Raw genomic sequence first — 16,111 nt, 5'->3', positions numbered from 1 at the left:
AGATTGCATATGAATACACCGAAAGACATTGATATTACAGTCCAACTACTGTAATTTGGGGTAGAGTATATAGCTGCTCATTAGATGTAGAAAAAAGTAATGACATATCGTTGTAAATCTATTTTATTCAATCAACCAAATATGAGAAGACCCTTAGTCTTGGGCCAAACCACTCCAGTTATCAAAGATCAAATCAATCGCTAAAATCTATATTTCGTTTGAGTCTACCAAGAAACTATCCCGTGTCCATTTCTACTTCTTCTACTCAGAGCTTAGAGCTTGATACCTGCTCGGGTATTCACTTTTCCTTCATAATTCCATTCCTCGAAGAGTATAGATATCTACTTCTTTCCATATCTAGTTTTTTTACCAAGATCAAACGGAACATATTTATATTTAATCATATGTCTATAAGTAAAACATTTCGAAAAATGCGGTTAGCAGCGATTCTTCAGAATCAGTGGTTTGCTGTACTCACTGAATTTGACGTCTCATTGTCAAACCGAATAAAGTGAAGAAATAGATAACCAAGATTGGCCAGTAGACGGGAACATCGGTTGCTCTGGTTATAGTACTAACTAAAGCAAGTGCTGTGGCTTTTGTAGCTGAATACCAAAATTTGAACTCTTAAATAGATAGATAGTATTATCAGTTATTAGAATTGTTAAGAGCGATCATAGACTTTTTTGTCTTCGAGGACAAGGCTAAACAAGATTATTTTACATGATCAGAGAGAACGACTTACCAGGTAATCGTCTGATGAAAGGTCTGAATTCCTCATCATCATTACCACTACTAAAACCACTCATTAAACCTTTAATTCCACCTGGTGTAGTTGGCTTATTTTCATGAGCACCAGGTAAACCAGGTGCACCTTCTTCAACATCATCAGCAGCTAAATCTTCTGCTATAGAAGGATCAAATCTTGGTTGTAAGAATGCTAAGAATAAGTTGAGAAGGTAGATTGCTAATGCGTAACACACAATATACCACTGATGTTTGATAACAAAGTACGGGAAGTTAGCGAAAATAATGTTGAGAATAAAAGGTGTATGATTGTGGTGTAAATAAGACTCGCAATGGGAATATAAAGGAATCTAAACGATATGTTGTACTCACTCCTTGTCTAAAGACTACGTTCAAAGCGAAAAGTATGAATAAACCTAAAGTTGCTAACCACCTTTCCATTACATGTGGAGTTGATCTATCTAACAAAGCTTGGAATTTTCTTGCATAAACATTTGTATTTTCTTTAACTATTTGTGCAACATTTTTCTCTTCAGGCAATCCATTACCACCTCTTATACCTCCATGTATTTGATTTTGACCATAATTTGATCCTGATTGTGAACCAAAGTTTGGAATTGGTGCAGAAGATGAATATGAATTTGGTTGTATACCTGCTAATCCTGATCTAGGTGGAAATCCTGAACCTGGTCCTCCACTAGGTATTGACTGTTGTTGTTGAGATTGACCATTGGCAGGAGATGGTCCTGATGATGGTGGTGGTCCACCAGATGGTTGTGTTGGATAAGGGTTTACCGCTGGGTAGGAAGGTCCGTTTTGAGGCTATACAAGAACAACGTCGTTTGGTATCAGCGTTGTCCCTTCCTTGAGCTGTACTACCACCTTTGTCTTTGCTTCAACCTACATTCATTTTGGCTGATGATGATCAGGCTATAAGGAGATTTCTATAATTATGGATTCTTGTACGAACTGTTGAAGGTATATATTTTATCATGACATTTGGCGGTTATAGACGTGGCGAGATTAAACCTTTACGCGAACAACAACGCCAACAATGCTCATTTCGGAAGAGTTGCTATCAATATGCACGTGGTTATAATGCTTATCCCGCGTTAAAAGCATAATTCCTGTTTTGCCACATCATGGTTACTATGGAACGGGTTTACGTAACAAACACGCTCGAACGACTTGATGTTTGGTTTCATGTTTGTGCATGTAAAGTGACATGTATCATGTTGATGTTGAAAGAGGTTTTGATCTCTACAAATTGGGAACTTTGCTAGACTGTTGGAGCCACATATAGCGACAGTCAAACTGACTGCTGGCAATATCGCGAATAATCCCCTCTTATCAATTGGGTTTCCTCTTATATCCTCTTCTCATCGCTCACCATGACCACCCTTTCCTCATCTTCTCAAGCTTACCTACATAAACGATTACAACAATTATCCTTGACTTCTCCAACGGCAACTTCATCATTCTACGCAAGGTTATTATATTGTCTGTTTCCACCAACTCAACAAGATCATGAATCGCTACATACATTAGCTTTATGCTTCTTACAAGCTGAAGAACCTTATTCTGCTTTACATTTAGTACGGGATTCTGCTGGTGTAGATTATCCTGATGATAATCATGGTCCGATAAGGAAACAGATACCATGTTATGGATGTGCTTTGATCGTGGCAAGATGTTGTGAGAAATTAGGAAGATTTAGTGAAGGTCAAGCTGTATTGAATAGAGCTATTCAGAGATGTAGTCCTACGAGTAAGTGTAGTCAAATAATCTTGGATCAAGTACGAAGAGCTAAGATCAGCATTATATAGATTTGTCTATACCTTCACCTGCTTCTACTTCAGCCTCAGCTCATTTACTACTAGCATCAATGTCACATAAAGGTAAAGCACCTGAAATTGCAACAGAAAATTATCAGCAAGCTTTACAGGAAGATCCATGGTTATGGGAAGCCTTTACTGGTTTATGCGATATTGGTAAGTGTCTTTAATCTGGCTATTTAGCATTCGTGACCAAAGCTCAAAGCCTACTTGTGATCTAGGTTCTTCACCTCCTATAGAAGCTATATTTCCTGATCCGCCGATCACTTCTCGTACGCTCTCAAGTCGCACTTCCCGCCCACCTACCATGTCTCCGAACCCAATGCCTCGTAGTTCAGCTTCTGAAGTACAAGGTTTCTTGCCCGCAAGGAGAACAACAACCTCAAACTCGGGGACTAATGGTACCGGCGGAGGGGGATTTTTTACGCCTGATGTTGGCGCTGGTATTGGGGGTTCAAGATTAGGTATGATGGGTAATCCATCCAGCTGGGAGTAAGTACTACCTCTATTTCGCATTTCGAATTATTTGGTTCTTCTCATTGACTGATATTCCAGCACGCCGTCGGTCATGGGGGATACAACCTTCCAACTTCCTGATCAACCTTTACTCCCAGCCCCATCTAAAAGACCTCTTCCTAATCTCTTATCCAACTTTATGCCTTCAACATCAAACTTATTACCAGCATCGATACGTTCTAATACATCAACACCTATCAATCAACTCGATCCACCTAAATTACCTGCAATGAAGCGTGCAAGGGGTAAAGACGCAATTAAGAAACCAACAGAAACACCAGGATTGAATGGGATGAATTTACCTTTGGCAAGGGAATTAAGGCCTAATGGGAATGGTAATCACGGTGCGACAAGGGATTTGAAAGCAGTTGATCTGAACGATATATCAGAAATTGATGGACCTGTAAGAAGAAGTTCAAGATTGAAGACGAATGGAACTTCAATACAGACAAAGCAACCTCCTGTCACATCATCAAGAGTTAATACCAGATCAAGATCAACAAGGTCAAGATCAGTCACTTCATCAACATCAGGTCAAACAAATGAAATATCTTCTCCACCCCCATCATCGTCAAACGAAAACCAATTACAATCGAACGCAGATGATTTTCTGAGAGATATTGTGAGAAGATGCGCCAGAGCGTACAAGAATTTAAGTTTATACCAATGTCAGGAAGCTATAAGTGAATTAGATGGTTTACCAGATATAATCAAAAACAGTGCTTGGTCTTTGGATATAGTCGCTAGATGCTTTTATGAAATGGCGGATCATGTTCAGGTAAGTTGACCAATTTTTACGTTCCTACCGAAATCATGATATCGCTGATAGCCGTTTTCTCATACAGGCTAGAAGGGTTTTTGTGAAATTATTAGAACTTGAACCATACAGAACACAGTCGATGGATCATTACTCGACATTACTATGGCATTTATCAGATCCACCATCCTTATCAAGTTTATCGCAAAATCTAATTTCAATCAATAAAGAATGTACCCAGACTTGGATATCAATTGGAAATTGTTTTTCCTTACAGAAAGATCATGAAGAAGCTATGAAATGCTTTAAACGTGCTACACAAATAGATCCGTCTAATGCTTATCCATGGACTCTATGTGGGTATGAAGCTATTGAGATGGAAGAATTTGATAGAGCCTTGAATTATTTCAGAAATGCTATAAGAGGTGAACCTCGATTTTATAATGCTTGGTGAGTCTAACAAATCTGTTATCTCTCCTGTGTTTGTCACATATCAACATAAGCTGATAAAATATCCGACGAATGATATTAATAGGTATGGCATGGGTCTCGTGTACATGAAAACTGGTAAAATCAAATATGCCGAACATCATTTTAGAAGAGCTGCTGAGATGAATCCTACAAATGCTGTATTGTTATGCTGCGTCGGTATGGTAGGTAAACACCATTTACTTGTGAAGCGCTGTAAAACATGCTTACCTGGGTATCGATACATAGGTACTTGAACAGTCTGAAGACATTGTACAAGCCATACATTTCTATGAGAGAGCTGTACATTACGCTCCTACTAGTCCGATGGTACAATTCAAGCGGATAAGAGCTTTAGTAGCTTTACAGCGATTTGATGTGAGTTTTGACGGAAAATTCAACGTTATCCAACTGATGTACTAAACAATTCTCTTGACGTATAATATACGATCCTTATAGGAAGCAATAACTTTACTTGAACCATTATCTAACCAAGCACCAGATGAAGCCAATGTATTTTTCTTACTTGGTAAATGTTATTTACGTAAAGATCAAAGGTCAAAGGCTACGATAGCATTTACAACTGCAAGAGAATTACAACCGAAATTAGAAAATGCAATAAAAGCTACTTTAGAAGCTAATGGTGAAGAAGACGAGGAAGAAGAAGAGGAAGAAGATTAAAACAACAGTCGTCAGAATAAGTTTTATAATTTACAATGATGAGTGCTTGCGTTTCATATACATCTACATATATGTAAGTGCGTGTGTACCTACAATTAACGATCGATGTAATGCCCAACAAGATAGAAGACAAATCATTGGATTTCTTCCAGATCTATGTATCATGTATTTTTCATTTCCATCAGAATCGATCATATTCATCATTTAACATAGAGCTGACAATGAAGAATCGAAACAGAAAAGATAAGAGAGAATATCCGCTGTGGACCCGAGATGACGTCCTTTGTTCTCCTTAGCTAACAGCTAACAAAGGAAGGTATTGTGAATGCTAATCAAATTAATCCAGGTGATTGAATTCCTAAAAACTCATACATTTCTTGGGATATCACAACACATCAAGCCTCGATCGAAGTCGTGTACCTTGTCAATTTTTGAGAATAGTCTAATGGAAGAGAAAGATTTACCTATACACTGAACGGAAGGTATTAACACTACTGTAAATCTACGAAGAAAACATGTCTAATAATGATCAAACAAGACATCAACAACACTGTCAAAGCAATACAACTGACAATCACAGTGATGATCATAGAGTAATGGTGAATCAATCTATGAAAAGTGAAAAGTCAATTAACTCATCAGGATGGATAACTGCTAATCCATCTTCTTTTGCAAGTTCCAAAATGAGAGGAGGGGGATTATCAGATACTTTGAGTATAAGTAAAATACCAAAACAACCTTTAGCTTGGGCTAGTATTAGACATCAGGTCAAGGAAGAGAATTCTAAAGATCCTGATGAAGTTATGAAGATTGTTAATAAGGATCAAAGTTGTAAGGTTTATTCTATTCTATTGACTTGATGAATTATTCGGATTTTCGTAGAATCTAAGCTAAATGCAATGAATTTTACTTGGCTTCAGCTGGAGATTGCACACAAGCGATTTTTATAACTTGTTTACATCTTTCTCATGAAATGAGTTTAAGAGATGTAGGTCAATATGCATGGATGATACCAAATGTAAAAGATCCCATGGGAAGTATGATGAAAATCATGAAACGTGAGTTATTCGTCTATTAAATTACCAGGTGTGAATTGGTATATCGACTGAGAACGATATACTATATTACTGGGTTGTTCGTAGAATACTCTCAACGAGTTAGAAGTTTATCAAAACATAACGTATTGGATTGTAGATCAGTAAGTTCAGGTCTCCTTCGCCTTAAATCAAGGAACAATTACTAATTTTGATTATACTTAAATACCTAATCAGGCTCCAGATCCATCTAAAGTAGTCATTCAACATCATCTACAAAGAGCACGTCAACAAGCAGGACCAGATAATTATATAACAGTATTTTATAATGGTCATGGTATACAGGAACCACCAACTGAACAAGGTGAATTATGGTGTTATGATAGAAGTTTTGATGAGTGTTTGCAAAGTGGCGGAGGACCCAGCGAGTAAGTATGGCTTGTAGCCTAACGATACATCTATGCACTATTCAAGGCATGAGGAATTATCATTGATCGATATGACAATTGTGCTGACTTGTTATACAGGTATATCCCCATAATGCTCTTTGACGTTTTAGCTTGGTCGGGTTCTCTATCATGTTACATATGGGATGTTAGTTATTCAGGAAGATTTATAAAAGCAGCTCTAATGGAGGCGAAAGAAATTGATAATCAATTCACCATTGCTGCCCAAACCAATCCTAAAATATTAGAAGTACATAAACCGAACTATTATGAAAAACAAATACATTTTACATCATGTGGTTCTCAAGAAAAATTACCAAAAATCAATGGTCTACCTGATGATTTGTTCACATCATGTTTGATTAATCCTCTGAAAATCGCTTTATTGTGGCATAACCTTCAGATCATTCCTTTATCGCATACCTCAACGACAATAACAAGTGGATTACACAAAAGAAACAATAATGACAATAATCATGGACCGAAATCTCAAGAATATATGGATTTGCTATGGGAAAATATGAGTTCATCATTAAAAGAAAGACTAAAGACTGAGCTGTTCTCTATTATACATACGATTGCTTGGCAAACTATGACCAGTAACAATAAAAGCAATAATGATCACAAGAATACTTATAAAGGTGACAATGATGATGATGGTAATGAAAATGGTAATGATTATTTAAAATTATTTGGTAAACCAACCAATACAAATAATCAAGATATCTCATTGATAAGCAATCTATCTACAGGATTTATACTATCAAAGAGAATATTCAATTTATATGGTATACATCCTCAAAGTATACCTTCAATCAATGATTCAGTCATAAATCATAATTTATGGATTACTTGGGATTTGATTTTAGATAATTTTTTTGAACAATTACCTAAATATTTTGATCAATCTGATCAATCTAATCGATCAAATCAATCCGACTTTGAATGGGAAAAAAAACTGAATTTAGTTTCTTTTATGAAAGATCAATTAGAATCAATCTCATCATCTTTATCGTCATCAAGCTCAACTTTCATTTCAAGCACTACTGCTACTGGTAATATCATGGGAAATCCAAATACAATTTTAAATAGATTACCTATAATTTGTTTTGGTATAAATATAAAAGAATTTAGATTAAAATCTATTCAAGCATTAAATTCTCTACTAAAATCATTAGGTTTGAAAACTTTGAAATTCGCTACTAAAGGTGGTATTTTGGATGTTTCGATTAATCTCCTGCATCTAGGTTTAGATATAGATAAACAAGAAGATTCAAATACAACTATGAAAACACGAAATAACTTAATCTCAATTTGGTCATCTTTAGTTAGATATGACTTAGCAGTTTTATCTCTACTTCAACGAAATCTTGCTCAAGAGAATGATAAAAACACAATTCAAACGAATCCAATAAAAGATCTATCTGGATTACCTCATATACAAATATTCTTAAATTCCTTGGAGGAAAATCTTGTCAAAGGTATATCTATATCAGATTGTCAAGATCAAACGGATCTTAACGATGTGGAAGAAGATGAAGATGAGGTTGTTGTACTTGAAAGGCTCAATCTGATAATACAGAATAGCGTTGTATTAAGTACAATCGCAAATTTCCTTACTGTCCATCATGGAACTATCAATATGGATCACATCAAAGTATCAAGATTTGTACTCAAGACTTTGAGTATGTCAGGTATAATGTTAAATTCGTCTCATGAATTAGTTAAACAATGGGGTGCTCTATTGAATGCTCAAGTCTTAGCTTTAAATTCCACTAATTCTGAATTCTCAAAAGATGGAAATCCTAAAGAAGGAGATGGATTTGAAATGATTGCTAACTTGAAAGAAAATTTATTGGGAATGGTGAAATCATCCACAGTTGAAACTAGAGCTTCAGCTGTATACGCTCTAATTAGATGGATACCTGTCCATGACAAGACATCTTTATTGAATACTAAGACGGAAGGAAAGGGAACAGGAAATATGGAAGGGATTCAATCTTCTTTAGAGATTGTAGAACAACTCGTACGATTATCAAGTGGTGAAGGTTCACCTTTAGCGAGAAGAGAACTATCAAGAATATTTATCATATTCGTGGAAATCTTAGGTGAATATACGGATTTAGCGTTATGGATCTGGATTCTTCAACATTCTATAAAAAATCTACCTAATAAGAGAAAGGAAGTTGAAGGTTTGATCGCTGAAATAGGTAGGAAGATAGGTATTCAACAAAAGCAGCTTGATATCATCAAGGTATTACAGCGAGTTGTCGACGCCATTATTGTCTTCGCGCAAGATGCAGATCATGAAATTGTCAAAATAGTCAAACAACCTTTGATCGACCTTTTTATATCAATAACTCCAAGTGAAAAGGAACATGACATTAAGCCGTCTTCGATCTTTAATCTTGCTCATGGCACTGATGCCACTGGGTCTGCCGAATCCCTATGGACTGAAGAACTATTGGACGTGATGATGAATTTAAAAGAACATCTTCTCGAGAAATGGGGACAAGGCGCCAACAGAAAGGATTCTAAGGGAATTTATAGGGGTAAAAGTTTGCGATACAATAACGAACTATTTGAGAGAAGTAGATCGGTGTTACAATCGTACCTGATGGTAAGCAACCTCAAGATTACTGCCAGATGAAAAAAAAATGGTAATTCAGTGTTAATCCACGTAGAATGCCCAGGCTTTTAATGAAGAAAGAATCGTCCGTTCGCATACAGGCGATCCAAGTCAAAGAACGTCAATAACGAGACATAGGGTACTAGAAGACAGTTTGGTTGTAGCCGAACAACAAGGTGAGTTGTCATTCATCAACAGTACAATAGGAGTTCCTTGTGGCGAACCGATCAAGAATGAAAACCTCTCAAAGCGATTCCCAACTGAAACTAAAAGCTGATTGCCAATCAATCAAACGAATAGTCGGACTACCTTGGAAATGGGAAATGAAAGATATAACTTCACCTGATCCATGGACCTCAATGACTTTTCATTCTTTTCATAGTACTGTTATGTCATGTAATGGTAGTCATGATTTGCTGTGAGTTCAGAGATTACCCGAAGAAATAGATTCAATGACGCTAACCTGGAATCAAACTGCCGTCCATATCGTTGCGATTGTTAATGGAAATTTAAGGCTTTGGGATTGGTCAACTTCACGTAAAACAGGAAACGTACATCTTGATTTACCCAAGAATGAAATGATATCTTCAGCTAGATTTCTTAATGAATTACATGAACAAACTGTGATATTAGCTGAGATAAGTGAGTTAAAGTTTCACAGTTGTAGGAATCCGAATCGTCTTCAAAACTTTGTTTGCGAGAGCAAGCTTGAGCTAATGTAAACCGGTTTTTTACATTTTGGTTTTTTTGTATCTTTAGCAAATGGAGATATACATATTTTATCTGGACCACAAGATCCAATGAAGATCAAACCCATTTCAAATTTTCGGGCTTTGGATATATCCTCTGGTTCCAATATGATCTCCGAAGATATCAGAAATCACAAAAAATTGATCACGACGTGGTATAGATCAAGTGGATTATTATGTGTTGGTGGTTATAGTAATAAGATAAATGTATGGGATTGTCCTGCTGAAAGATGTGTTCAAGTAAGTCATCGCAAAGGCAAAGTCCGCTATAGACATTTACATTCTTCATTTAAGCTGAATATATATACATTGATTTTGTAGGTATTGAAAACAGAATCAAATTCACCAATAACAACATTAAAAACAGAACCTGTATCAGGTAATTTAATCTTCAGTGGATTGTCAAATGGCATGATCCAATTATATGATCTGAGACAATCAAATAAAAGATCTTTAATTTCTTGGCAAGGTGATCTATCCATCACCGAAGAATCTAAAATCAGAGAATCATTACAAACTTCTAATTCAAGACCAAAATCGGTACTGAAAATTGGTGTTGTTTTAGGTGAAAGTAAATATATTTCTTCTGCTTGGTGAGTTATGTCTTTTTGTTATGTTTTGTATTTTAACTATAAGATGAATCGTGAAACGATTGTAAGACTAATTCTTTGTTAACAATGTACTTTCACGATGATCATAAATAGTTCAAATGGTTTGATGAATACATTCGATTTAAGACAATTATCCAAACCAATAAATTCGATCATATCGCATGAAAATGGAATTTCTTCAGCCTCATTTCAACCTCATTCAGGATTAATGTCAACTATATCTAAGAATACAACTACAAATCAATCAATACCAAATGCGAATTTCTCATTATATCGTACTACTCAAGGAGAAATTACTTTAGTTACTTCAGATCATATTCAATTTCCTCAAGGACAATTTGATCATACGACTATAAACGAAAGATTTAAACCATATACAATTATACATCCATTAAGACCTTTTTTAAGTTTAGGTTTTGGTAAAAAATGGTTTTTGAGAGGTTGTGGTATAGGTAAAGGAGATAATACAGATTCAGGAAGTTATACATTCTTGAAATCACAAGCTAAATATGTCTCTTGATATATGTGTTATGCTATCTGATAACAGGCATGACGATCGTATCGTTTTGGTGCGCAATATCATGATGATACGATTTCGAGATATTTCGATTTTACATATAACTAAAAATATATTTAATATAGATTACTTGTTAAATTGTACGTATGTATGTACGCAGTTTACAACTCATTGAGAATTAGCATATAACCAAAAGAGACAGGACACATGAGTAATAACCATATTCAATTCTGACAAAATCACCTTAACCCCCGCCTGAGCAATGATTGATAAAACATGTTACGTCCTCAACTTGTCTACCATCTAATAACCATCTTCCATGATAGTTTCATCCCCATTTTCCTCCTGATCTATATACTGTTGTTCGAGATCAATATCCTCATCTTGCAAAATAGTATTATCTTGATCATCATATTGATCTTCTCCACCTCCAACATGTTCATCAACTGGACCATTTTGATTTTCACCATCCTCATCTTCCGGTCTGACACTATCTATTCTTCTTAATCTATCTGCATCATTTTTAGCTTCTTCAAATAAAGCTTCTTCTTTATCCCATGATCTAGTGGAATCATATCCGGCCGATTTCGATAAATATTCCATATCTTTATGAATAGTTATAGATTGTCAGTCCAGTCCAGCCAGACTAATAGTTGAGGGCGGAACTTTATGATGTGTGTTGTGCATACGTGTCAGGTTTACTCACCTAGCGGTTTTCTAGCTAATATAGCTGCGGTCATTTTATCAGGATTGATTCTATTTTCTTTTAAGCCTTTCAATTTCAACTGTTTGATCGTTCTTCCAGGGAAATAAGCTTTCATCAAAGTATAGTTTTCACCTGTTTCTTCGAGTACCTAATTCAATAGATAGATAATACGTGACATCAGCTAATAACACATATTACCGGATAGGTATCGAAATAGCTCACTTGATAGAATAATTCGGTTTCAACAGCATTCCATCTTTGAGGTTTTGTATATTTTGAAAAACTATTTGCGTTTATGAACCTAGTCTCATCATCGATTTCGACAACTTCAGCATTATCATTATCTTGATATTCTCTAATTCTTCTTCTTTCTCTTTCTTGTTCTCTCCTGTATCCTTCGATATCAGGATAATCATCGTTATCTAGGTTCCAATCTGGTTCTTCATAATCTTCCTCATCATCTTCTCCGCCATTGCCTTCATCCATTGGTCCATCAACGAGCCTGATGCCCATTGCTGCTAACGCGGCATCATCTTCATCTTTTTGAGCTTGAAGTGCAATTGCTTCTGCAGTCAAAATTCCTCCATCATCATCTTGATTTTGATCAGGTTCCATTTCATCACCTAATTGACTGTGATCATCGTCCATCAATAAAGGGTCCATTGGATTGTTATTGACTGGTACATCATTATATTCATCATCATCGTTATTGTTCCATTCATCACCATCTAATCCATCATAATCTTGGTTTGGTCTGCTAGAACCCTCGCGTCTAATATCAGGTTCAGGTGTGGATTCAGGTGTCAATCTTTCAGGTTGAGGTTCAAATTCTTCTTCCGAATCATCTTCATCTTGACTAACATCAGCATCGGCTTGACCTAATTTGGCCAATTCCTCCCTTCTCTTGGCACGATCTAAATTTTTCGTATGTCTAACTTTACGTCTTTTAATTTGATTTCTTTTCCATGTTTGTTCTCTCTGCGCTTGTTTTTCCGCACGCTTCTTTTCTGCTTCAGCTCTTTTATGTACATCGATCTTTATGGCTCTCGTTGACACTCTGCCTTGAGCTACTAATGTCGTGGCTAGATCTCCCATTGTCATGAGTACTTCATCCACTCGTTCACCAATCAATTCTTCAGGCTCAATATCTTGCAATGATATCATAGCTACTTTAGGTAGTTGAGCTTTCTTCTGTCTCTTTCTGGATCTTCTTTCTTCTCTTGGTGACTTTGTGGATTTCCTTTTCTCCCCTGATTCTACATCAATAGTACCTTCAGAAGAAGAATCTTCCTCATCCTCACTTGTAGGTCTATCTTCTGTGTTGGCTCGGACAATCGGTCGTCGCGCTACTCTTTTAGCAGGTTTTTTGGCTGGTGGATTTCCATTCTCTTCGGGGGCAGAAGATTCAGCACGTGGAGCAGCTCCTTTGGTGATTCGTCTCTTACCCTTGCGAACGGGGCGAGGTAGACCTGTGGGTTCTCGTTGAGGTAGTCCTCCAATACTGGATACAGCGGCAGCAGCTAGAGCAGCAGTGTCATCCCGAGATGTAGGGGATGTATGATCGGCTGGTGGGATGGTTGAGAACGTACCGAGAGATGGCGGAAAGCCGGGAGCAGGAGTAGATGTTCCCAAAGAACGTGGAGGTACCGGATTTGAAGACGGAGCGGGTACAGAGGGAGTCGTAGATGCTAGAGAGGGCGGAAGGACAGGCTGAGAAATTTGAGGGGAAGGAACAGGGACAGCCACACTCGAAGGTGGATGAGCATTGGCGGATGCAGATTGTTGGGGTGTCACCGATGATCCACGTCGGAACGAGGGAGTAACTGAAGGGGCTCTGATTTGAGGAGCGGCTGAAGGAGCTCTATGAGGTTGTGGAGTTATAGACGGAGCTCGCTCTGAACGAGACGCTATTGAGGGCGTTCGCCGACGGATTTGACCAGGTGAAGGCATGTCTGAAGAATGATTTCGGGCTGCGGCTAGTAGAGAGAGCTTAGGTCCTGGTGCTGGAGCGGGAGATGGAGGCGGAGGAGGAGCAGTGGATACTTTGGGACTAGCAGGAACTGTACTTTGTGGTTCTACAGGTACTGTCGGAGATGATAGTGAAGTTACAGTTGGTACAGTTTCCGCGATTGATGTGAGTTTTGAGCTTGTTTCCGTTGCATTATCTTGTGCAGCTGTACTTGATGGAATTTCAGGGTTGCTCTGCGAAGGCGTGAGGGGCGCCTTGGTAGGTGAATTAGTTGACCTGATAGCTTTTATCTGCGAAGAAGGTATAGGTTTAGGTACTACTTTCGCAGCAGTAGGTGAATGAGAATTCGAGGTTTGCTGGATGGAGTGGCCAGGTTTTTGCGATGCATGTGGAGCAGAAAATGAGGAAGCTTTATTGTTGGAGATTGCAGAAGGTTGAGACGAGGAAGAAGCTGTAGCGATGGCATTTTGACTAGATGTAAGGGTGTTGGAAGGAGGTCGAACAGGAGGAGCTTTCTTTTGACCGGGTTTAAAAGTTGGTCTAAATTTGTTTTGACTCGCTAAATGATAAAAAGCAACATCATTCTAATTTTAGCAATCCTAATTAGATCTGAGCAAAGCAGGAAGCTGGACTCACGAAGCCGTAAAGACATTTTGACCGGATTATAAATTTGCAATAACCGCGCAGAGGATTAAGGACATTTGTTTGCAAATCTTTGCGTATAGTAGCGAAACCTCGTTCAATAGCTAATTCAGATTTTCTGCTCTGTTGAGCATTCTCCTTGAAGCTGAACCGAGATGTAGTAAGGTCTGAATGATATGTTATACAATGATTCAATATTGGTGAAGCAAGTGAAAGAGTTCATAAGATTTCACTTTGTTGATGTGATTTAATGTTTTGAGGTGGTCATAAGTGGCAAAAAGCGGTAATCTCCACAACGCGAACTCTCGACGTATGCCTAATCAAACTCTGCCGCACCGCGTGCCTGACAGTACCAGCTTTATCTCATATGTTTCGTGAGCCTAATTAAGTGTGAATTGCAGCATCGAATCCCCTTTCACCCTTTGCAGTTCAACCCATCCTTGACCATCATCATTATTGTTAAATATCAAATTCATGCTATATATTGTTCGAAACACCTTGGGAATACACTCCAATTGTCTTTATTACGACGATATTCATCATGTTCAAACCAACCTTACTTCGAACAGCCTTACCAAAACGAATAATTTCAGGTAATTCACCTTTAATAGTCAGACAAAATGGAATAAGATTCGCATCAGCAGCAACAAATTCACCTGTAACTACATCAGGTACACCTGACGTAGCTGAAACTTCATATATCCCCAGTCGATTATCACCAGGTGAAGAAATTGATCCTCAATGTAAGTGTAAATCAACCAACTAAAAAGAATCTAAACATAGCAAGAAGGAAATGGAAGAAACGATGGGGACAATATTTGAGTTAGAGGATAGAAAAATGAAAGAAACAAGGTGATTTCTGACTAATGATATTTACCCAAACAACTGAATAGTGAACGGATACCCTCAATTACCAAATGTATCGAATCAACAAAGAGAACCTTTTGGTTGGTGGGATAGACAAGAAAGAAAAAACTTTGGTGAAGTTGTAAGTCTAAAATCTTCAATTATTTCTGCAGGAAAATTATCGATAGAACGGAATGAGATGCAAGATTCAATATGAACGATATTCATCTTGAACGAAGATTTACAGGACTTGTATATAGACAACTTCATTTAAGAGTTTTCAATGTATCATCTTCACTGGTAAAGGGTATTAGCATATTTGAAGAATAATGATCATGGAAGAAGCCAACATAAATCAAGTCGTTAGACAAATGTTGTTAAGAGGAGGATGTCTTCTTTCAATCTGTTCAGCTGGAAGGGATAATCAAGGCATCATAGTGTCCAAGACTCGAGAGTGTATGCTGATACTTTATAATGCTTTGTATAGATGCACGAATCAGAAGATGTTATTGGTATGTGGGGACCAGATGTACATAAGACATCACCATGGAGTGCTTTATTCCAAGTGAGTGTTTTTCATAATACATATCATGTATACAGTGAAAGTTACCTTTATAATTTATATTCTACTTGTTTTGCTGAACAAATCCTTTTTTCTCGTACATTCAGTTATCAGTAGCATTCTCACTTATTGGAGTAGCTTCATATGCTATAATTTCAAATAGACTTGAAAGACCTGTAGCACAAAGAACATATCCTTATAATGGTTTAGAAAAAGAATTAGGTGGTCAATCTTATGCTAGACCTGAAGAAGTTGATTCCGAGGAATAGAACAGAATAGATATATCGAGGTAGACTGGCTTTTCATTGAACATGTATTCCATTGGATTTTGCTATTACAGAGATGAAGCCGTTACCAAATCGTCGCTGTCAACTTTATGAATCACGCCAATAAAGA

At 37.2% G+C, this 16,111-nt stretch overlaps 5 protein-coding genes across 5 annotated transcripts; 3 read left to right on the top strand and 2 right to left on the bottom strand.

Annotated features, from left to right (window-relative positions):
* Window positions 1-341: 341 nt before the first annotated feature.
* L201_004188 (uncharacterized protein) lies at window positions 342-1,657 on the bottom strand (the record flags this gene model as incomplete). The annotated part of the gene is made up of 5 exons (XM_066219933.1): window positions 342-408; window positions 479-626; window positions 746-992; window positions 1,120-1,569; window positions 1,652-1,657. 5 exons carry the CDS (start codon window positions 1,655-1,657, stop codon window positions 342-344), a joined length of 918 nt encoding a protein of 305 aa, XP_066076030.1.
* A 481-nt stretch (window positions 1,658-2,138) lies between these two features.
* L201_004187 (uncharacterized protein) lies at window positions 2,139-5,004 on the top strand (the record flags this gene model as incomplete). Its single annotated transcript, XM_066219932.1, has 8 exons — window positions 2,139-2,514; window positions 2,574-2,738; window positions 2,804-3,074; window positions 3,138-3,876; window positions 3,944-4,305; window positions 4,391-4,508; window positions 4,573-4,701; window positions 4,783-5,004. The coding sequence occupies 8 exons, from the start codon at window positions 2,139-2,141 to the stop codon at window positions 5,002-5,004; spliced, it is 2,382 nt and encodes a 793-aa protein (XP_066076029.1).
* Window positions 5,005-5,519: 515 nt separating this feature from the next.
* L201_004186 (uncharacterized protein) lies at window positions 5,520-10,993 on the top strand (the record flags this gene model as incomplete). The annotated part of the gene is made up of 11 exons (XM_066219931.1): window positions 5,520-5,835; window positions 5,925-6,062; window positions 6,147-6,202; window positions 6,276-6,466; window positions 6,566-9,104; window positions 9,178-9,289; window positions 9,414-9,531; window positions 9,628-9,755; window positions 9,873-10,102; window positions 10,184-10,455; window positions 10,567-10,993. 11 exons carry the CDS (start codon window positions 5,520-5,522, stop codon window positions 10,991-10,993), a joined length of 4,527 nt encoding a protein of 1,508 aa, XP_066076028.1.
* A 300-nt stretch (window positions 10,994-11,293) lies between these two features.
* Window positions 11,294-14,317, bottom strand: L201_004185 (uncharacterized protein; the record flags this gene model as incomplete). Its single annotated transcript, XM_066219930.1, has 4 exons — window positions 11,294-11,595; window positions 11,697-11,844; window positions 11,919-14,224; window positions 14,302-14,317. The coding sequence occupies 4 exons, from the start codon at window positions 14,315-14,317 to the stop codon at window positions 11,294-11,296; spliced, it is 2,772 nt and encodes a 923-aa protein (XP_066076027.1).
* A 531-nt stretch (window positions 14,318-14,848) lies between these two features.
* L201_004184 (uncharacterized protein) lies at window positions 14,849-15,984 on the top strand (the record flags this gene model as incomplete). Its single annotated transcript, XM_066219929.1, has 4 exons — window positions 14,849-15,050; window positions 15,201-15,295; window positions 15,641-15,718; window positions 15,823-15,984. The coding sequence occupies 4 exons, from the start codon at window positions 14,849-14,851 to the stop codon at window positions 15,982-15,984; spliced, it is 537 nt and encodes a 178-aa protein (XP_066076026.1).
* Window positions 15,985-16,111: the final 127 nt, after the last annotated feature.

This window comes from Kwoniella dendrophila, chromosome 5 (assembly GCF_036810415.1).
Source record: "Kwoniella dendrophila CBS 6074 chromosome 5, complete sequence".
NCBI lineage: Eukaryota > Fungi > Basidiomycota > Tremellomycetes > Tremellales > Cryptococcaceae > Kwoniella > Kwoniella dendrophila.
The sequence above is the reverse complement of the archived record's forward strand: the minus strand, read 5'-3'. Positions and strand labels throughout refer to the sequence as shown.